Below are 22,458 nucleotides of genomic sequence, written 5' to 3'. Positions count from 1 at the left end.
TGTGGATGCAAGGAAAGACTTTACAAACTTCAACTCGGTCTCGGTTACTCACCAGGAGATTAATGGGCTAATTGTGCAGCCGACAGGCTTCTTAGCGGCGAATGGAAGCTACTATAACACTTTGTCACTCTAGTTTTCATCTTTTGACCTCTCCTTCTCCCTTATACCATCCATAAGCATGAGTTAGATTCATCATTTCATATAGCTTAACCTAGATTTTCTTTCCTTACACCAAAAAAATAAAAATAAAATAAAAATATTGACAAATCATAATTCATATTCTCTTTCAACAAATAGTTTATGTCAAGCATATTGACTCTCTTTAAACAATTATTTTGACAGCTACCTCGATCTAATAATTTATTAGGAAACCGCTAATATAAACTCTAATCTACCTACACAGTTACCAGATGTATGGATGAAATTATCAAATTTAATTGAACAATGCCTACATAGATTTAACAAAATTCCACTTTCCACAATTCCAAATATTTGGGCAACATTTAGACACTTGGAGCAATATCCATAACCCTTAACACACCGCCAAATTTCCTTATTCTTCCAAACAACCGACTTACAAATATCTTCTTCTTTAACCACCCAAAAACCCCCAATTTCTCTCCTCCACTCTTCTTTCCACCAATTTTCAATCAACAAACATAACCTTTCACAAACCCTAATTCCTAAAAATGTTGCGTCAAACTTGCAAGAAGATCCTAGCGAATACCCAATTGCAGCCTCAGCTGCGCGCATCATCGTTGGGAATCGCGCGCCATTACCATGAAAGGGTTGTCGATCACTACAACAACCCTAGAAATGTTGGGTCTTTCGATAATAGCGACCCAGATGTTGGAACGGGTCTTGTTGGTGCTCCTGCTTGTGGGGATGTTATGAAGCTTCAAATTAGGGTTGATGATAAAACTGGGAAGATTGTTGATGCTCGTTTTAAGACCTTTGGTTGTGGGTCTGCTATTGCTTCTTCTTCTGTTGGTATGTTCAATTTCATGATTTGGGTGTTTTATTTTTTCATTTGAGCTGATTTGTGTTGAATTTGTTGGGAGTTTTGTTTAATTAGCTTGATTAATTTGCGTTATTTTACTTTATTTTATTTGTTATGTAGTTTTATACTTGATTGTTTATAATGTTATATACAAGGATTGATTTTATGCTAGTTATTGACTTACTGTGGATTTAGCTTATTTGAGATTCAATTAGATGTATGGTTTGTTGTGTTGAATTGTGTTCTAGGGTTTTGGCAAGGAATATACTTATCATTTGTATTTGGTAATCCTTATACTAATGGTTTCTTCTTTCATAATGATTTTCGGGGTCTGAATCTGTAAATCGATGTCGTGTTTATCAAGTATTTATAGCTATTCCCATGAATTTACTCTGTAGTTGTAGATTTCCTGTGGAAGTTCGTCGTGATTTATTAGCTAGTTTGACATAGAATATTATTGTGGGGATTGAAATTTAGGTTTGTGAGGTGACTTTCTTAGAGATCTTGCTCTCTTAGTGATTCTTTAGGTTTGTGAGATTTTTTTGTGGAAGTTCCTTTTGATTTGTTAGCTAGTTAGACATTGAATTTTATTGTGGGCCTTTAAATTTAGGTTTGTGAGGCGACTTTTTTAGAGCTCTTAATCTCTTAGTGATTTATGAAGATATCTAATTATTGAGCGTGCTATATTTGCCAACCAACCATCGCACATATCTTCCTTCATTATTTCCTTTTAAGATATGTTGAAACAAAGAGGAAATTGTGCTCTATGTTGTATCATATACACAATTAAGAGAACCAGCTAGCTCTGTCTTAACTCTTGAGTGGCATTTCACCCTTAATAATCAGCCACAACTACATGAATTTGTAGCAAGTAGCACTTTAGGAGTTAGGATGGCATAATATCAAAGTTGAGGGAAGGTTCAAGGTGTCAAGCCTTCTCGTTTATGTAAACTCTTGGACAATATCCGTAATTTAATAGAGACAATATCCCTATTTTAATCTGTTTCGGTTCATGGCAAATAGGGACAATCCCTATTTTAAATTTCATTGATGGCAAATAAGGACAATATCCCTAAGGACTGGATTCTGGAGATAATGTTAGATGCTACAAAATTTTTTATAAGTCTATCACTTGAGGATTGCTCATTGATCGTAAAACAATTGAGCAGCTAGTAGTCATGAACATTAATGTATAAGTATTTCAGGGCTTGCTCAGTTTGTTTTGTGGATTGAAGATGGATTTTTTTATTATCACACTCATGGGCACTGATCTAGTTGCTTTGTGCTGTTGTGCACTTGTGCATGCCCTTATTTGTTAAGAAGAGCTTAATCTAGGGCAGATGTTGAGTTGTCCTTGTCCCTACAGATGCTATATATAAAAAAGTATGTTGTAGTGGGTTTTGTATGCCATGATTTATTGATAGAGATGCTCATATCCGAGCTTGCAGTTGAATATGTGATGTGCTAGGATTTAATTATTTAGAAATGTCCTGGAGGAACCCACATAGGTTGATTTATTACATCCATAGCTTTATGAGAAGTTAGAATGTTGGAGAGTTATGCTTGGATACTTCAAAATGCAAGGTAATCTTCAAAAGTTGGAATTTTGCAAAATATACGCTTTTAGCTAGTTGATAATTACTTTGAAAGTCTGAATTTCAAGGCTTGATTGCGCTATACCTTTGCTAAGGATGTAATATTGTATACTTTGGTCCTACTCTTATATTAATGTGGATTTTAAAGTTTGAAACTACCTAAGCAGCCTCAGACCTAGGAATTAGTTACTCTGGAGTTTATCTTTTTGCTGTTTGTAGTCTATGTTACCTTGCTATTGAGAAATGGATAGAAAATTAGAGAGTTATAAATCTTATAATAGTTGGAGCCGTGGGTGCATTTGGCACCATCCTCCTTGCTTGTCATCTTAGTTAAAAGAGGCATTATTGTATCTGTCAGGCTGTCCTTTATATTTGAGGTCTAGTATCTTCTGAATATGTATGTTGAGAGTTGTAATGGTTTTGTAGAGAAGGCTCAAATGCATTGAGCTTCACGTGGATTAAGAAGCTAGAGTTTTAGAGGCAATTTTTCCCTTAAAATGCTGCCCTTATTTTGCTGATGCTGTTTTTTTTTTCTTTCTTTCTTTCTTTTTTTTTTTTTTTTTTTTTTTTTTTTTTTTTTTTTTTTTTTTTTTTTTTTTTTCTCCTGTGAGCATGAGTTGCTGTTCCAAAGTCTATTTGCTTTATTAATTAATTATGTGTCTTATGGAGCTTGACAAATCGTTTGCATCTATATAAAAAAATTCTGACTGGTGACTTGTTTTGTCTCTTTTTCATCAGCTACTGAGTGGGTCAAAGGGCAACAGATGGAGGATGTGGTGTCAATAAAAAACACGTAAGTTACACTCTTGATCTTATGTATTTATTGTGATCATATTAGACCCTTGTCTTATGTAGAGTATTATCTGCTTATCGGCTGTACTTGTGTGGAGTGAAACCCTTTTTTCCCTTTTGGGTGGCTGACGTTGGGGGTAAAAGTTTGGACTTGGTTGTTCTTTTCATTCTTTTGTACCACTTCCAGTCAGTACTCGGTACCTCAAATCCATCATATAAGCATTACAATTTTCACTGTCCCAAATATAATAGATGACCTATTGTGATGGCTATCTACTGTGATGGTGTGATACATAAAAGCCCATCATTTAGAATTTCCAATTTTGGATTAAGATGTTTCTGACCCAAATGTTAAAGTAAACTGTCATTTATTCCCCTCACCCCCTTGAAGTAGTAAGCTAGTATGCCTTGGACTTTGGAAAAGCCTCTGGCAGGTCCTGTTCATAGATGTGTAATGGCTGTGATGGGTGTAATATTAATATGCCAGGTTTGTGGTGTTTTTACTGCAATTTCATATGCCCCACTTTTGGGATTAAGGCTTTGATTGATTGATTGATTGATTGATGTATGCTGCGGAATAATAATTCGATAATTTATGCTTATATTTTTGGAAGAATAACATCTACTTGTATATAACTTGGCATGCTAGAAAACATCGTTGATAAATCAAGACCTTTTAGTGAAGTTTTCCATGTAGCCTGAACATGCAATCATATGTCATGACTAGGCCCCATATGTAAAATACAATGTAATGCAACATTTGCCTAATTTTCTATGTATGGGTTATTGAGAATTCAGTTTGTTGATCTACAATTATATGTTGTGGTCTTGTGGATATGTCTTTTAATTAAAATGGATGTTTACAGGGAAATTGCAAAACATTTGTCTCTCCCACCAGTGAAATTGCATTGCAGTATGCTTGCTGAAGACGCAATCAAAGCAGCAGTTAAAGACTACACAGCAAAGCGTGCAAAGTTGAATGGTAGCAACACAGAGGCTGCATCCAGCGAGAAGGCCGCTGAGGCTTGAAGTGGATGCATGCACCTCTGAGTTACTGCTAGAGTGCTAGTGTAATATGATTACCACCTTGTACTAATAAATGGTTGTACCAGCATTAGTTGGGTATACTTTGGGCATAGTTGTCTTCAAGACTTGAACTATTTACCTTACGCCTATGTAAATTAACTTTGCTGTCACTGATTGTCTTGTCCAAAGTTTTTTTGTTTTCCCTTTTGATGATAATGAAGAAAAACACATTTGGAACTGAAGATTTGTATCATTGTGAGAGTTGCTCATGTGATGTTTAATTAACCTGCAACATGAAATAACTTTGTAAGTGGATCTTGTATTGTGCTAAGCATTTTCTTTATCTGTCTACTTTGGGCGTAGCGGCACTCCAAAATTCAGGATTTGCTGTTAACCTGGTATGGTTAGCCTCTTGGTGATCTTTCCATACAAGCTGTGAAGATTGCTATTGCTGGAATTCAATCAAATATCCCCTTCTGTTTCAATATTATTGTTGGTGCACAAGATTTATGTGATTTATATATGTCATAAATTATAATTCCTATGTACACTGTAAATGAGAATTCAGATTTTCCAAGTTCCAAGCTTCCAAGTTTCAACACAAAACTAGTTTTTGTGCCATAATTTTGTGTGTTTTTTATATAAAGTATTTTCATAGGCTGAAATATTTTGATTTTTTACATTGTTTACATATTCAAACTTTGTTAATTCTGTATAAAAATAGATGGGAAGAGTTATATGGAAGAATGGAAGATACTAGCAAGAATGATTGTTTGTGTATGATCTTCTGAAACCGAGTAGAAAACTCTAATCACTTGTGTTATCCCTCACTTATGATTGTTTGTATATTGTATTTGAAACATATCACATCTTTGACCGGTGTGAATATTTGGAGAATATTATCTTTTACTTGTGTAAAGAATTGAGTATATTATTTTAATTATATACTACAAAATATCCCTTTACAAGGATATTATTCCTTTCCATTGACTAGTGTTGTGTGACGACCATGAGCAAGTTATAAAAGGAATCATGACACATTTAAAAAAGCAATTAGAGCACCTCCAATGATCAATGGTAAAGGTATAATATCTTGTATCTTGGTTTTCATATCAACTTTCAAAAATACTACACATTTCAGATACGAAGTGCTCTAATGTCATGTCTTAGTATGATTAGAACTCACTCTCACTTACCCTACTAAATTTTCTTCCCCAGTACCATCCCGAAAAGAGTAGCTCGTCACTCACCAGCCACCAACACCGTCAACTGACACCCACTGCTCACATCATGGTCAACAAGTATCACTACACGTCTACACTCTTTCCCCCTTATAATGCCCACTCAATCACCACCACAAGCCACATCCATCGACCAACATTTAACCTTCCGATGACCAATTTCTTATATCGTCAACTTATGCAGGCCGTTACACCGGAGGTACGTGACTGTACCTCAATTTTGAATAATCTTTTCTTTAACATTTGAAAAGTACGTAAAAGGCTAAGTACGGGGCTAGAAGAATACAGTAAAAGACTAAAAACATTAGTCTTATTGCATGTTTGATCATGATCAAATTCATTGACCACCAAAACATGACCAAAATTTAAAACAAAAGATTAAAATTTTCAATTAAGTGACGTATTTACCTAAAATCTTCATAGTAATTACGTAGTACTCCACTACTCCGTGCTTATTTTCCAATCTCCATCATTATCATTCATCAATAATTCTGACATTAGTGTGTACTGTGAAGTCATTGATTTCCGCAGTAAAATTGGAGACTTTTCTCAATCTAATCTCAAAGTCAAACACCCAATTCAGCCATTTATTCATAATTCACTTCAATACAATACAATTCAATTCAAAGCCCTTTTTTTTCACAATTGGGCAAAAAATTAAGAAATCATCGGATCTTCCCATAATCCATTTTCATCACCAGTGACTAAATCAATACTGTATGAATAAATAATTCATAAAGTTTTGAAATTTGACCCAGATAAAATTATGGGTATTTCTTGAAACAGGACAAAATCTTGAAAGTGTGAATTACCCCAGAAAAATTATTGGTGGGGGTTAGCGGGGAGTTGGGGTTGGTTGGTGAGAGAAGAGAGAGAGAGAGAGCAAGTTTATTGGGAAACTTACAAGTATAAAATTCAGTGATGGCTGATTTAATCAAAAACCCAGTTGATGGTATAAAACCAGAGATTGAAGATAGAACTTCAACTAAAACTGAGGAGAGAGAAACGGAAATGGCTCCTCCGGCTGCCGGAAGTTCGATTCATCGTTCGGGTTCGAGGCCGCAGCTTGACCTTAGTGGTGCTGCAATTCAAGGCAATTTTGAGGAGAGAGACCCAACTATTTTGCTGCCTAACCAATCTGATGATATTTCTCATTTGGCTTTGGACATTGGAGGTCAATTCTAATGTTTCATTTTGTTGGCAATTTTTGCCATTTTTGGTTGTTTTTAATGTTTTTGCCATTTTTGGTTGTTTTTAATGTGGGTTTTGATGGTTTGATGTGAAAGTTTGTAAAATTGTGAATTTTTAAAGTTGTTGATGTTTATGGATTTTGAGTTGGTAGGAAATGGTTGTGGGATGTCATATTGATCATTTATGAGTGCAAGCTTCTTTGTAGGATCTTAGTGTGCTTATTGCTCAAGTGCTTCTTGGTGTTGACGGTTGAGCTTAGTTTGTTGTATTGCATGTTAATTAGTTGATGGGAATTGTGATCAGATTACTGTGTAATGTAGGTTGAAGTATGGAGGCCAAATTATACTGCCAATGTAGTAATACTAGTTGAAGTGTGTATCATGTATCAAGGATAAGGATATGAACTGGAGTTGTCTCTTGTCTGCATGTATGTGGAATTGTTTGTTTAGTGTGGATAGGTAGTGAGTGGATTTTATCAAGATCTCGCTCGTAGATTAGGTGCATTGTTCTATTTGATATTGTTTGATCTTGCAACCCTTTCCTCAGAACAACATATATGTTGTAACTTGTAAGGGCCTTGATTGAGAGAACCAAGTGAAAGAGAGTTGCATGTATATCATTTCTTTGGATGGATATCTTTGATAAGTTTAAAGTATTTTGCTCAATTTTTTCATTGTGCTGTATTTATAAAATTTAGTGTTGATGAATGATGATACTTTGCTTCCTATCACTGCTATATCAAAGGGTTTGCTTTAGGTTGCAACCACCAAAATGAAACCATGGCCAAAGCTTTTTTGCATGAATTTTAAAGCTTATTAATCATAGAATATCTCTATTCAGTTGGATCCTATAGATAGATAAAGTTTGGCTGAATGCTGTCTTCAATTCTTTCATTGTGATAATTGACATTCCTTTTATTTACTGGTCACTATTCTTGTATTAACTTGATCCTTCTCCATTGCATTTTATCTATTTTGATGTTAAAGGATCTGAATCCAGCTCACTAAAATGACTGATTGGGAATTTAATTTGTTGGTGTGCCAGGATCCCTCATCAAGCTTGTCTATTTTTCAAGACATGAGAATAAATCAGCTGAAGATAAGCGTAAGAGGTCAATGAAGCAGAGATTTGGAATCTCTAATGGTAATAGGAGAAGCTATCCAATACTTGGCGGAAGACTTCATTTTGTAAAGTTTGAAACTGCAAAGATAAATGAGTGTTTGGACTTCATTAAGTCAAAGCAACTACACTGTGGAGGTATCTGATTTTATCAAGCCTGGTTCCCCCCCTTTTTTTTTTCCTTTTGTTTTTCTTTGAGTGTGTGTCCTTAACACTGCTGTGGCTCTTTAAATAGCAATGCATGACTTTATATAACTTTTTTTGCTCGTGATTTTGTTGGAGGCCTTGGAGCTGCTGTATTTTTTTTTCACTATGCTCTTTAAGATGTATTAGTTATTATATTAAATGTCTTCCTTATGATGCAGGGATGGTTGCTCGCTGTTGGCCTACTGATGCTTTGTCAAATGAAAATGTTGTAGTCAAGGTAAATGTAGCTTTCGATTTGTCTTCAAAAGTACTCTGTATAAGAATTCACATTAGCTTATTGAGGATGTTGCACCTGTAGATTTGTATGATCCTTTTTTAAGGATGCTAGAAGTGGCTGAGTTGTGGAATTTCTTTGTAACCAAGCCTCAAATATCTTTCTTTTCGTCTTTTATAGACGAATAACAAGATAATTTGATCATCAACAATGATCGGCAATTTATGCTCTTTCATAAACCCTTTTTATTTAAATTACTTCAGCTCTTCATGCATCGAATTAGTGATATTTGTATACGAAGTATAATTTTCTATATTTGCTTGCATATGGGTGAAGGCCACAGGAGGTGGAGCATACAAATTTACAGACTTGTTTAAAGATAGACTTGGTGTTAGTCTTGACAAGGAGGATGAGATGGATTGTCTTGTTGCTGGAGCGAATTTTTTGCTCAAGGTGAACATGTAGTTCCTTTTATTTCTGCTGATTCTATAGTTATAAATCTCATTGCCAATGATTTGTATTTATATATAGTATAGACTATATGGGTAATGTGAGCGATAATATTTGTCTTTGCTTATTCTATATTATTTAGATAATTTGCTGAAATGGCTGGATGGCCTCCCTTGCTCTATGTCAGTGTAACTTATGGTTATTGGACAATGGAGGGACATTATCTAGTCTATAAGCATGTGCATAGCCAGATTGTTCCAATAGAGGGGTAGAAAGAAAAGTAAAGAAAGGAAATCATTCACAGTTTTATGTGAATTTTTTAGATCCAGAACCCATGTCATGGTTACCATCAAATTAGAGTAGTTGATATAAATCTACGGTAAGATACTAAGATATTATAAGGTTTAAAAAAGTATGTAGCTAGTTGTCTCAAGTAGGTTAAGTGCAATTATGTAGTTTCAAGATTTTACTAAATAATTTATGATGTGTTAAACATATTGTTATGATTTGCATACTTATGTTCCTGTTTGTTCAATAAAAAGAAAGGGGTACTTGGCATGCAAGTGTCTATCGGTGCATGATATCCCCTTAACATGTGTAAAATTAGATTCCATCATGATTGTTGAGATAATTGTATTGGATTAAAGTGGTTCAATCAAGATCCAAGAGTAAATGCTCTGAGTATTTTTTTGCTTTCTGCATAGGCTATTCGTCACGAGGCATTTACACATATGGAGGGTCAGAAAGAGTTTGTGCAGATAGATCAAAATGATTTATTTCCTTACCTTCTTGTAAACATTGGATCTGGTGTTAGTATGATAAAGGTAAAGCCATTTGTATAGACTACATTTTATTTAAAGTTTAATGTCTCACTACAATATATATGTTCTGATCTGGAATTGATATAGGTTGATGGTGATGGGAAGTTCGAACGTGTAAGTGGAACAAATGTTGGAGGTGGTACATATTGGGGTTTAGGGAAGCTTTTGACCCAATGCAAGAGGTCATATTGGGTGTATTCATTTCACTTTCCAAGTTCTTCTCATTTACGAAAAATTTCCTAACCTTTTAATTTTCCTCTTACTACAGCTTCGATGAGCTTCTGGAGTTGAGTCAACGTGGAGATAATAGAACCATAGACATGCTTGTTGGAGATATTTATGGTGGTATGGATTATTCCAAGGTAACATTAAGGTGTTCAATATCTTACTGATGTGCTATCTGATATTGGTACTTACCTTTCACTGATTTACTTCTAATTTTCACAGATTGGTCTATCTGCATCAACAATTGCTTCTAGTTTTGGCAAGACAATTTCTGAAAACAAGGAGCTTGAAGATTATAGACCTGAAGATATTTCTCTTTCACTCTTGCGAATGATTTCATATAACATTGGGCAGGTAGGTTACAGTGATCATTGAATAAGGATATGGATCTCTTGAACTGAGAATGATGTGATGGATTGAAAGTAATAATGTAGGATTTGCCTTTTTATGTAAAATAACGAAGGATTAGTTAAATTAGTTGCACTTATGAGGTCAACTGTGTGAGGGTTATGAACAGAAATCTATATTAAATGTCTGATTAGAAAAGCTATACAGACAATACAGTGGCATAACTCCTTGAGTCCTGAGCTGTAATAATGACCTCAGTTTTCATTTTATTACATCACTTGAAATATCTGGTGTCCTGAATTTGTTCTTTGCGCTTGGCTTGGCTAGTGTTTATGATTCTCGGGCTAATTCTTTTAATGCTGGTGAATGAACTTCATTGGTTGAATTTAAATCTACAATAACTGTGAACTCCTTCATTCATAGAGTTTTATAGTTTGGTTACAATTTTAGACAGATGTATATAGATATCGCTGAACTTTTGCTTTCCTGGGTAACTGAATTTCGTACCATGTGTGGCATTTTTCAGATAGCTTACTTAAATGCTCTTCGCTTTGGCCTCAAACGCATATTCTTTGGAGGCTTTTTCATCAGAGGACATGCATATACAATGGATACTATCTCCTTTGCTGTTCAGTTTTGGTGAGTAACTTAATATTGCTTTACTAGTTCAGATTTCAGAATGATTATTGTCTACTTACTTAGGCCATCTCCTCTTCCCTGCTTACCTGGCCATAGACAGGAGCCTCATGAAAGGCACGAGGGTGATGTTTATGTATGGCATGGTCATTTTGATAATTCCATTTTATGATTTTCATCTAGGTCTAAAGGTGATGCAAAAGCGATGTTCTTGAGGCATGAAGGATTTCTTGGAGCTTTGGGCGCATTTATGAGTTATGAAAAACATGGTCTTGACGATGTGATGGTCCATCAATTGGTGGAACGGTTTCCTATGGGTGCACCATATGTTGGAGGAAAGATCCATGGCCCACCTTTGGGAGATTTAAATGAGAAGGTAAATAAAGTGCAATACAAAATCTGTGAGACAATTTCATCTTATGCTTGGTCATGCCATTTTTTCCTCCCCCATGCTGATGCTGTTGCAATCCTTGCTGATATTGGAAGTAATCTGTTATAGGTGTACCACTTTATGTCTAATACCTTTTGTTTTGCCACATTATTCGTATTTATAAAAAAAAAAAACTATGTTGGTAAAATGGGGCACAATCTTGATCTCAACCCACATGATTAAGTCAGTAGACTGTGATGGATCGTCCTATGCAAGTCTACAAGCGACGGTTCAAGAGCAACAAGTCACAAGCACAAGTCAAGGGAAGTCAGCAGCAAGAGACTTGAGAAATGTGAGTCAACTAGCAACAAAGAACTAGTGACAAAAGTAATTAAGAAGAAGAGAAGGAAAGGAAAACAATCTCGGTATTGTAAGTGTAATTCATGTTGTTCTAAATTAGCTAAGTTCACATGTAAGTTTCAAGGTCATTGAGACCATCTTAGTATAAGAGTAGTAATTGTAGTAGTAGATGGTATCCAGAAATTGAGTGTTAACAATTGTGAGAGTAGTAGCCTCAAGCTACTTGGTGAGATTGATAGCCTCAAGCTATTGTTGTAACACTTCTATCATTAGTAATCAAGAATCAACCTTCCTTCTCTTATAATACTGTTCCAATTACAAGTAGTCTGTAACATAGACCCATAAAGCTTCATCCTTAATGCTCTCAGTTTGTTTTCATTTTTTTCAAGATTAGAGTTCAATTGTCAGCAGATTTCCTAGAAGCAATCTTTGAAGCATTTCTCTTTTTTTTTTTGGGAGTTGAGCCTTTAAATGTGAGTGAATATAGACTATATAGTAGCTAGCCATGTCCGGGAAGTTCTTTCGGTTTGGCGTTATGTTATAACTTTAGTTGTTAGTAGCATTAATTAGTGAAAATATGTGAACATATATTTTTGTAGGGGTATAAATGTCCACACACTATTCTTTAGAGTTAAAAAAAAATCAATTAACATTAATGAGGGCAAATATGTAAATAAATATTTTTGGGATATAATTGTTTCAACACTATTCATAAATTGTGGTCATACTTTAAAAGGGGTAAATACATTAATAAACATTTTTAGGGGCATAATCATCTCACACTATTCATAAAAATTTACTCGTGCTTTTAACAAGGTATTTAGGGGTATAAATGATTAAATGTCCACACGGCACACGCTATTCTTAAGAGTGAAAAAAAAATTAACACAAGTGAGGGCAAATATGTAAATAAGCATTTTACGGACATAATCGTTTCAACACTATTCATAAAAGTGTGATCATACTTTTAAAAGAGGTAAATACGTAAATAAACATTTTTAGGGGCATATTCTACTCAACATTATTCGTAATATTCTTACTTTTAAAAAGGTAGGGAAGCGAATCTGATTAGAATGCTTTTGCCACTTTTAACAGAACTCCTTTTTTAGTTTTTTGTATTATTCTTTGTAGTACACATGAAATATCATGAACTTAAATTCTTAGAATTATTCCTTTAGCTTTTTAACATTTTCTTGGCTATAAAATCGCAGATATCATGGATGGAAAAATTTGTACAGAAAGGAACTGAAATTATTGCTCCTGTTCCTATGATTCCTCCTGGAACGACTGGACTTGGGGGCTTTGAAGTTCCTTTATCACGAGGAGATACTCTGCGTTCCGATGCAAGCAGCTTGAATGTTGGAGTTTTGCACCTTGTTCCTACTTTGGATGTGTTTCCTTTGTTGGCGGACTCAAAAATGTAGGAGTAATCTTTAAGTCATCTTTGCTGCTGCTGAGTCAATGTTGATCCTATACAATTTTTAAAATTAGAATTACCTTTTGGAAGTTGATTTTTACTGGCGTGATTTAGGTCAATAGCTCTTGCTTTTCTTATTTAGTTAAAGATAATCTTTGGAAGCCTCATTTTGATACTAATTCCAAGCTTCAAGATAGTAGTTACTCCATATGGCTTGTTTGTGTTTCGTGCCAAAAAAAAAAAAAAAAACTTGCACTGATTATAGTTCTATAATATTTGTGCAGGTATGAACCTAACACCATTGATCTCTCAGACCATGGAGAGCTAGAGTAAGTAATGTGCTATAAATCCCTTCTTATCTGGTCCGTCAATCCAGATAACATCTCGAAGATTAGTATGTTAATATCACTTTTTTTATTGCTTGTATTGTAGGTATTGGCTTACAGTGCTGTCTGAGCATTTACCAGATCTTGTTGACAAGGTAAGTGGTTATAATTGTTAAGTGGTCTTTATATAATTATTGTCTATGCTGTCATTAGGATTCAGTGTCCCTAACTTTATTTTTTCCTCTAGATTGACAAAGAATATATATATATATTCATTATTTTCTGATTACCATTTTAATGTTTGTTCATAGGCTGTGGCAAGTGAAGGAGGTACTGATGATGCTAAAAGAAGGGGTGATGCTTTTTCTCGTGCATTTTCTGCCCACTTGGCCAGGTGAATATATTGAATGTGCGATGGTTACAAGTGGAGTCATATATTATTACTCTGGTCCCAAACTTGTGCATCAGGTGCTCCCCTCATGACGAGGGTCTCCTGTTCCTTTTTCCTTTACCCTATTTAAATTAAATAACTAGCGAAATGCATGTTATTTTTGAATTGCTTCCATGAATTTGATACTTCATAGCAAAATTTGTTAATATAATTCTGTATGTTGGATGAATCTGTTATGATATGCGTCTTTGGTTAAGCTTTTGTTGGAGAGCACAACTTTGTTTGGCAAGTGTCTTGGTTTCTACTGACACTGACACTGCTGATACTGATGTCAGTCTTCTGTTCATCCCCTCTGCCCAGGAACATTTAATGTCACTAGAAAGGAAATATCTGTGATCACATGTTACACTCAACCAATAAAATTTATTAGCAATAAAAAAGTAATAAAAATTAATGTGGAAAAAGGCTTCAAGCTTGTGAAAACTGATGGCTTATGGTCCTGTAAATAGGAACACAGTTTTAGCTGACTTTTGAACTTTTCATGTTGAACTGGATGAGTTGAGTTGCTTTTGGATCTTTAATTATAACCATTTCCAGTCATATCTGGCACAATTGTTACTATTGTTGCTCATTGTATGATTAGTATGCCAATATGCTCTCCAATGTTGTTCTTGAACTCCTTCTCATAAGTCATAACAGAAATTTTTGTCTTTAGCCACCTAGTAGGATAGTAGGTACTTAATCATTAGTCATATACTTGTATATTTCAAGATTGATGATTCTCAGATACTGAAGATTTTATCTGACAGTTTTATTTGTGAACTCCTTAATAGGTTGATGGAAGAGCCTGCTGCTTATGGGAAATTAGGACTTGCCAATCTTCTGGAACTGAGGGAGGAATGCTTGAGGGAATTTCAGTTTAATGATGCGTATAGAAGCATAAAGCAAAGGTACCTGCTTTCGTACTTTATCATATAGAAGCATAAACATATTAAGGTTAATGAATGGAATTTAAGAGCATCTAAATCTCTTAATCAATTATTGTCATCAACCAAATGATTATAATATTGCTCAGACCAATTCAAATGCTCTCCTTTATGAATCTTTATTATGCGTTCATGTATTGTAGGGAAAACGAGGCTTCCCTTGCTGTTTTACCTGACCTTCTTATGGAGCTTGATAGCATGTCTGAGGTATGTGTGACTGTGTGAGCCTTAGTATGATCAAACGTCATAGAACAAGAGCATGTGTGGTTTTTATAATGGTAATATTAATGAGTGTTTACCTTTGCTCTAGATCTTTGTATATAATACTCTTACTTATGCAGGAGGATAGACTGTTTACCTTGATTGAGGGAGTCCTTGCAGCAAACATTTTTGATTGGGGATCTCGTGCATGTGTGGACCTCTATCACAAAGGGACAATTATTGAGATTTATCGAATGAGTCGGAAAAAGATGCAAAGACCATGGCGGGTAAGTGTACTGATATGATTTTGATCATATTTAATTTTTTTATTGTGGCTAATTTCTACACCGCATTGTGTCATTCCTCACTTTATGGGATAGTCCTTGGATTGTTTTCCAATGTGCTGTCTGTTAATGATGTGATCTCATGTATCAGGTGGATGATTTTGATATGTTCAAGGAAAGAATGCTCGGATCAAGTGGCAAAAAGCCACCACCTCATAAACGAGCATTGCTCTTTGTGGATAATTCTGGTGCTGACGTTGTCTTAGGGATGCTTCCCCTTGCTAGAGAGCTTCTTCGACGAGGAACTGAAGTAAGTGTGATTGTAGGCTCTAGTAAATAACACGTACATTCGATATTTAGAGATGATAAGTCTGATTTTTTAGGGGGGGGGGGGGGGGGGAACCCTAAGCAGATATAAGTCAATGAAGATATTGTATTGCGTTTTTAGCCTTTATTTATCTTTCTGTTGCTGTTTGTATCAAGTACTGAAGCTCTTCATTCTTAAGCCAAATTGAATGTTTAAAATGATATTCTCGCTTTTCATTATGATTTTCATATTCATTTATGTTGGACGTTTTAATGTGATTCCCATAGCTTCTCCTTTTCTCTCTAAGTATTTGGTGTCCAGTCCTAGTAAAAGTTGTTTTTTCCTTGTGCCTTTTCATATAACTGTTTATGTACGGTGATTGCTTTGCAGGTTGTCCTGGTAGCAAACTCACTCCCTGCTCTTAATGATGTGACTGCCATGGAGCTTCCTGACATTGTTGCAGAGGCAGCAAAGGTATGTTTTTAATCTCGTGTTTGATTTGAGCATGAGGTCCATTGTGCGTGTTCTAAGTGAATTCGTGTTTCAATTTTCTCTTCCTAGAATTGTGATATTCTCCGAAGAGCAGCTGAAGCTGGTGGGCTTCTTGTGGATGCAATGATAAATGTCCAAGAAAGTTCTAAAGAAGAACTGCCTTCCGTGCCTTTAATGGTTGTTGAAAATGGATGTGGAAGTCCATGCATCGACTTACGACAAGTGAGCTCTGAGGTTGCTGCTGCTGCCAAAGATGCTGATTTGGTACGTTTACTGCACTTATTTTAGAGAGTTTATTCAGTTTATTCATAATTTGCAATGTCGTGTATCTATTGTGATGTTTTGTCTTGTTAAATTTTCTAGGCCTATAGCTTAAAATAAAAAAGAAGAATAAACATAAATAAAATAATAAATGAAAACGCAAATTTCATGAATGAATGATGTATGTTTGTGGCGTGTAGGTAATTTTGGAAGGCATGGGCCGAGCTATTCATACTAATTTCAATGCTAAGTTCAAATGCGATGCTCTGAAGGTGAGCATTGTAACCCTGCGTCTTACAAAGTTTTCATGAATAGAGGAATTTCATCCCCTTATCGAATCATTATTAAGTTATTGTGAATAATATTGTCTCACAGCTTGCAATGGTGAAGAACCAGAGATTGGCAGAAAAATTACTCAAGGGGAACATTTACGACTGTGTCTGCAGATTTGAACCAGCAAGTTGAAATGACATTCTGTTGTTCGAATAATGAATTGCTTACTGAAGCGTTCTTTAGCGCTAGAATACTGAGATTTCATGTAGATGTCCGAACTTTTTGGTTTGAAGAACATAAAATTGAGAATTATGTGATGTACATATTCATTGGATGTAAATTTGACATAGCCCATAATAGAGACTTCTGCCTTTTGATATAATTATGAATAATGTGTAGTTCAATTGAGCACAATTGAGATTATTAAAAGAGAACTAGCTAAAGTTGGAATTTATAAAACCATGCCATAAAGTCCCATCACATTGATTGGAATCCATTAAACATCTCCAATTTTTATTTTTATTTTTTTTACAAAAGCAAAGTAAAACCGCCCCCCTCCCTTCCCCCACCCCGAAACCCTCCACCTAGGGTGGGCGAAGACAGGGTTTGGAATGGCAATTTTGAGGGTCGGGGAAGGGAGGGTGGTCGTTTAACAGGGTTGGGGAAGGGACGGGGGTTGTTTGGTTGTGAGCTTTTTGGAGCAAAAAGAGCTAGTCACAAAAGGACAAAATAAAATAAAAATAATATTGGAGCACTTGTTAGACCAAAAAACTAAGTGCCAAACCTGTTCTCATTTCTCAAGGGTACTGATTTGTTATTTTCTTCCTGGTTCTTATTTCTTATTGTTAAAGACAGGAGTTGTTGGACCAAAAATATCAATAATATTCAGAACTTAGAAGAGAATCCCAGTTACAGCACAACTAACCAACATCAAAATCCCATCGAAAAATATGCCAAACTATTAATCTCTTCATTTCTCGTAGTAGCCGGAATAATTGTTGTCTATTAGAAGCGTAAAAAACACCAGAAGCTCCTGAAACCTATCCTTTTTCTTAATGGGTTTTGCTTTCTGTCTTCGTTCTGTTTTACTCCATTATTGCAGCTCCTCCAGCAGCCTTTATTTTCTCAATTATGCCTTCTGCCTCTTCTTTTGTGAGCCCTTGTTTAAGTACTACTGGTGCCTTTTCCACTAGCTCTTTGGCTTCCTTCAGTCCTAGACTGGTCAATGCCCTGACTTCCTTGATCACCTTAAGTTTGGAAGTAGCATCAAACTTCTCCAACTTCACGTCGAAAGCAGTTTTTTCTTCCTTTTTCTCCTCAGCCTGAGTGTTGGTTCCAGCAGCTGCAGCACCCAAGTCTAAGCCTTCTGTTGAAATCTTCTCCAATTTAGGATGTTTGAGAATCTCTCTGAGTGCTGGACCAATTTGAGCTCGTTCTTCAGCAGTTAGGGTAATAATTTGCTCTGCTAACTGATTGACTTTTTCCGATGGTGCTGGTCTTGATCCATATGGGTCGTAGACCGAGGGATATTTGTACTTCTTAGGCTTGGTATTCTGAGATACTCCAGTTTGCAGACAGCGAGCTTGAGACAAGACGTACTTTTTTTCAAAAATAGACCTTACATGTAAGTTTCTTAAATGCTTGATGAAATGCATATTCCACCAGAGAATTAGGAAAGGCAAGAAAAATTCTTCACAATAAAAAGAGCTGCCTCTTGGGAAGTACAAACACAGCTAATCTTGATTAATATCCTCTAACCTGAGAAGGAACAGCAGAAAACAGAAGGACAAAATATCACAAATACAATAGTAAGTCATGGAAAAGATATTAAAAAGTTTAATAGACATTGCATTTTAAAGTGTACACAGATTAAAAATATTCCCAACTCAAAAACTAACGAAGTTTCAGATTCAGCTAGAGTTCAAGACCAAACAACTGCAGGTCCCAGGCTCGGCTTTAGCAAGAACTGAAGTACTTTTTTTATTTATGTGTGCGTTTTTAATTTGTTTCCCCAAATCATGTCTTTCTCATTCAGATACAGCAAAAGTACAAATAATTCCAATTTTCCTGCTTCCTGAATTTGATTTAAGAAATTTTAACGTCTCCAGATAACATCATAAAAATCAAAGCCTCAAAGGCATCATATGTTCCAACTAATTCAAAGAATACTTCCCTAGTAAATGAGAATAGTACCTCTGTTTCATAATATGTGCAACAAATTAGCTTACACAGAATTCTAGGAAAAATTTGTTTGTGGGTATTGAATGGAAAAATAATAATGCATGTGATGAGGAGAGCAATAGAGAAAAATGACAGCTTAAAAGAATTCTTCCCTAGTTCAAAGAATCAAAGCCTCAAAGGAACGGAAAATAAGAGGAAAGATGCTTTCTGTTCAGGGCAAAGACAGTGGCAAAAAGTCGCTATCATAGTAGTGTTTAATCTAAGCAGACACAAGGCATAGATAGTTATAAGATGTTTCCTTGCCGAGCCCGTAGGTTGTAGGCCATTCACATATGATCAGTATATATAGCACTTTTTAGATTGGGAAAAAGAGCACAAACTCTTGGGTTGTACAAAGTCAATGTTCACCTCGTCAAAGGTGTAGCCTAATAATGCAAATATAAAGAAGCAAATAAATAAAAAATAGAATGAGGTATAAGCCTCCTACAAATGCAATCAGACGTTCCCCTCCACCACTTGGCTAGTGCAAAGTTAATTTTGATGCAGCTGTAAACTTTAAAGGATCGAAAGTGCAAGATTAGGCTTCACTAAATGAAACGAGGTAAGAGATATTCTAGTGACTGCTTGCAAGATGAACTTGGGTACACCACAGATCAGTGAACCCTCCTAAACTCTGCAAGTAGAAGCAAGAAGCAGAACCAGATTACGTTGCACCTCCAATATAATACACTGCAAATTACCAGCTTCAATTTCTCTCCTAAGATCGACATCCACACCAACTTTTCCACATTTTTAAACAAAATCTCTCCATAAGCCTCTAACATAATATTGACTTCATTCCAAAAAGAAAATGAGGGATCTTTTTATCATTGCCAAACACCTCTTTGAGTAGTTGAAGGCTTAAACTGAACAAAAAGGAATATATAGACCAACATCAATCGTTGAGTAAAGAGGGGTATCATGCATTGAATAGGTAACAGTGAACTTCAAATGATCTGTACTTCAATTAACAATAACAAACAAAGCAGGATCCCTTTTACATATATTGACCCTCTTCATCACATAGTGAATCTTAAACAAACTAAACACCCATTTTCAGATCTAGTAATCTTTTTGTATCAAAGTAACTCTATTCTCAGTATTCTGCCTAAAGGGACCCTCCGACTAAGAGGGGTCACTCTATTTCAAAAATTAACGAAACATAATATACAGTGACCTTTTTCTAGTTAAAATCACATTATCATTCAAAACACAAGATATCAGGGTTGCAACAGCCGTCATCTGCTTTATGCACCTATTGTGAGTTTCTCTCATAATTGTCATTAAGCATTGTTGAGAGCAGTGTTACCTAATTCACTAAAACCACCCCCCTCCCCCCGGGAACCATGCAAATCGGGACAAAGTCCACTTTTGGAGTAGTTTAATACAATCACTCAGCAAATTGTGTTTCTAGAATTTGTCCATGTACCACAACATAGATAACACTGGTTGAGAGCAATCTCTTTGTATTAGTCTAAATAATACTTTAAATAAAATCTATAACAAACAAATGTTAACTAGAAAGCACAAACAGGGGAATTTTGCAAACCATACTCAAAGTACAATTTTATTAAAGCCCCAATGAACTACTAACTAGTAACTGTAACATTATTAGTTGGAATTATAGGTAGTTAGTAGCAATGTCACATCAAAAACATCATAGATCACAATTTTTTCACCATTAGCAGCAAGCTATATAAATGCCCCTTCTGAATCAGAAGTTACACAAAAGAACAGCAAACAGCAGTCAGCATATCAAAGAGCAAAATTGGACAGACGATCCAACATTCTCACATAATTAAATAGTAACAAAATCATAGCTTTTATCATTACCATCAATCAACAAAAAAAGTAACCCCCATTTTAGCCAACTCAAATTCCTATAGCAGGTTCGAGGTTCTACAGCATAACAATGGAGCATCTACTTTCTTCCTCTCCAAATACCCCTATGCTTGGCACATATCATCGCCATCACCCACACTATATTCAGCACACACCTCTTCTCAAAGATCTCACAACTCACACCACTCTCTACCAATGAAATTGAAAAGACCAATTAAATTGCATTGTTCATAAACGGAAACGAAGATAGAATCTTGAAAATTCAAACCCCAGGAAGAACTTAACTAGCAGCATAAATCACAAATTGCAAAAAAAAAAAGGATTACAAATCACAGTAAGCTATGTTAAACGAAGGGAAATTTAGTTCTATCCGAAAACAAAAAATCGAAAACATCCAAGCTGGGGAGCTCTTTACACTTAAAAGCAACTAAATTCAACACCCAAATCACCAAATCACAAACACCATTTTAATCCAATCTGCTTTGATTAGCTTGAATTCATCCACACAAAACCCAGTTTCTAAAACACACTCCCATCCAAAATATCAGTAAATAAATTCCCGAAAACTAATTGAATCCAGTTTCTAATAGACAATTACTCGTCTAAATGTCTAATTGTAAACCAAAATAAAGTTACAGGTTACCAAATGAACTTACAGATTATCAAATATCCTTCTCGCTTAATGAGTAGCAAAATTCTAACATTGTTATAATCTTTCAGTAATTAAATTATAAGCAATAGTTCAGTAATCCACCTTTAGAGAAACCCTAAATTGAATTAAATTACCAATTAACACAGATTGTGAAATTGATTTCGATGATAGGCTAAATAAATAGATAAATAAATTAAAAAACATTTTACCTGAGAAGCTGCTTCAATGGAGGAGAGAAAGCTCACTAACCGCTTCAATGGAGAATTCAGAGTACGCTTCAATGGAGTAGAGAAAGAGGGAGGGGTGCCCGTGAAAATGCTCCAAAATCCTTTTACGGAGTAATTCACTTTCAGCAAGTACTCCGTAGTAAAATTGATTTACTACGTATTTTTTATAAAATGATGTACAGTACGCTTTTTTTTCTTTTTTTTTTTTTTTGGGGGGGGGGCTAAAGAGAAGAGCCCTACCGAACCGGAATCCCTCACAGAGTCACAGGTCTTTCCGACCCGAGTTAGCAGGTTAGACACTCTGAAAGGGAGGAAAAGGACAAGGGAATTTCCACCCCAAAGTGTCTGTAGTGAGGTTTGATCTCACACCACTAGACCAAGTTATGCTTGGTTACTATAAACCTTTAGATACAGAACGAGTATATATCTTTACGGGTAAAAGCTTGTTCATACCGTAGTTAATAATACTTCGTACAATAAACCCGCTACTACTCTGTATAATAGGCATTTCTATGACTACATTTTGCACTTCAGTTAATTTATTTGGGGATTCCTATACTCCATCTTGTATTCTTGTTCATTTTATTTTTTATGAACTTTTTGTCTTTTTAATTAAATACTACACTCACTAAACCATTTTATTCACTACGGAGTATTGTTTTATTATCTAAATAAAAACTTGTGCAAATGGCTATGATCAATACTCCGTAAATGGTAAAGTTTTGCACCAAAATATGTATGAACACTGAAACTCCAATTATTTGAAATGTTTGGCATCAAATATACGGAGTACAAAGTAATACTCCATACAAGAATATGAATTTGATTTTGTTCCTACTCAATTGAAAATAGTTGCTTCATTTTTTCCATGCCAACTTATTTATCCTCATTGATGTTTTAGAGGCCCTTTTTCACTCTAACAAAAATTCATCTGAAGTAAATAAATTGAATTAAAGAAGTGACTCTTTTAGAACGTTATCTTGT

The 22,458-nt window shown here is 35.3% G+C and overlaps 2 protein-coding genes and 1 pseudogene across 3 annotated transcripts; 2 read left to right on the top strand and 1 right to left on the bottom strand.

The window, feature by feature from the left end:
* The first annotated feature begins 566 nt into the window (after positions 1–566).
* On the top strand, positions 567–4,655 carry LOC145603083 (iron-sulfur cluster assembly protein 1-like). Its single transcript, XM_081659205.1, has 3 exons — positions 567–990; positions 3,334–3,388; positions 4,254–4,655. The coding sequence occupies exons 1-3, from the start codon at positions 690–692 to the stop codon at positions 4,414–4,416; spliced, it is 519 nt and encodes a 172-aa protein (XP_081515331.1). The 5' UTR covers positions 567–689; the 3' UTR covers positions 4,417–4,655.
* Positions 4,656–6,123: 1,468 nt separating this feature from the next.
* Positions 6,124–16,915, top strand: LOC145603072 (pantothenate kinase 2-like). Its single transcript, XM_081659196.1, has 22 exons — positions 6,124–6,828; positions 7,890–8,102; positions 8,330–8,388; positions 8,722–8,838; positions 9,540–9,659; positions 9,744–9,838; positions 9,925–10,018; positions 10,104–10,235; positions 10,756–10,868; positions 11,049–11,241; positions 12,807–13,015; positions 13,297–13,341; positions 13,445–13,493; positions 13,650–13,732; positions 14,563–14,679; positions 14,859–14,922; positions 15,057–15,203; positions 15,352–15,510; positions 15,898–15,981; positions 16,069–16,263; positions 16,461–16,532; positions 16,636–16,915. Exons 1-22 carry the CDS (start codon positions 6,576–6,578, stop codon positions 16,723–16,725), a joined length of 2,703 nt encoding a protein of 900 aa, XP_081515322.1. The 5' UTR covers positions 6,124–6,575; the 3' UTR covers positions 16,726–16,915.
* Positions 16,916–17,309: 394 nt separating this feature from the next.
* LOC145603061 (large ribosomal subunit protein bL12c pseudogene) lies at positions 17,310–21,608 on the bottom strand (annotated as a pseudogene). The gene is made up of 2 exons (XR_014104680.1): positions 21,457–21,608; positions 17,310–18,291 (listed from the first exon to the last, which is right to left on the bottom strand). The product of XR_014104680.1 is annotated as a large ribosomal subunit protein bL12c pseudogene (transcript).
* Positions 21,609–22,458: the final 850 nt, after the last annotated feature.

The sequence above is a fragment of the Chenopodium album genome, chromosome 2 (assembly GCF_948465745.1).
Source record: "Chenopodium album chromosome 2, dcCheAlbu1.1, whole genome shotgun sequence".
Classification (NCBI taxonomy): Eukaryota; Viridiplantae; Streptophyta; class Magnoliopsida; order Caryophyllales; family Amaranthaceae; genus Chenopodium; species Chenopodium album.
This window is presented reverse-complemented; position numbering and strand designations above follow the sequence as displayed.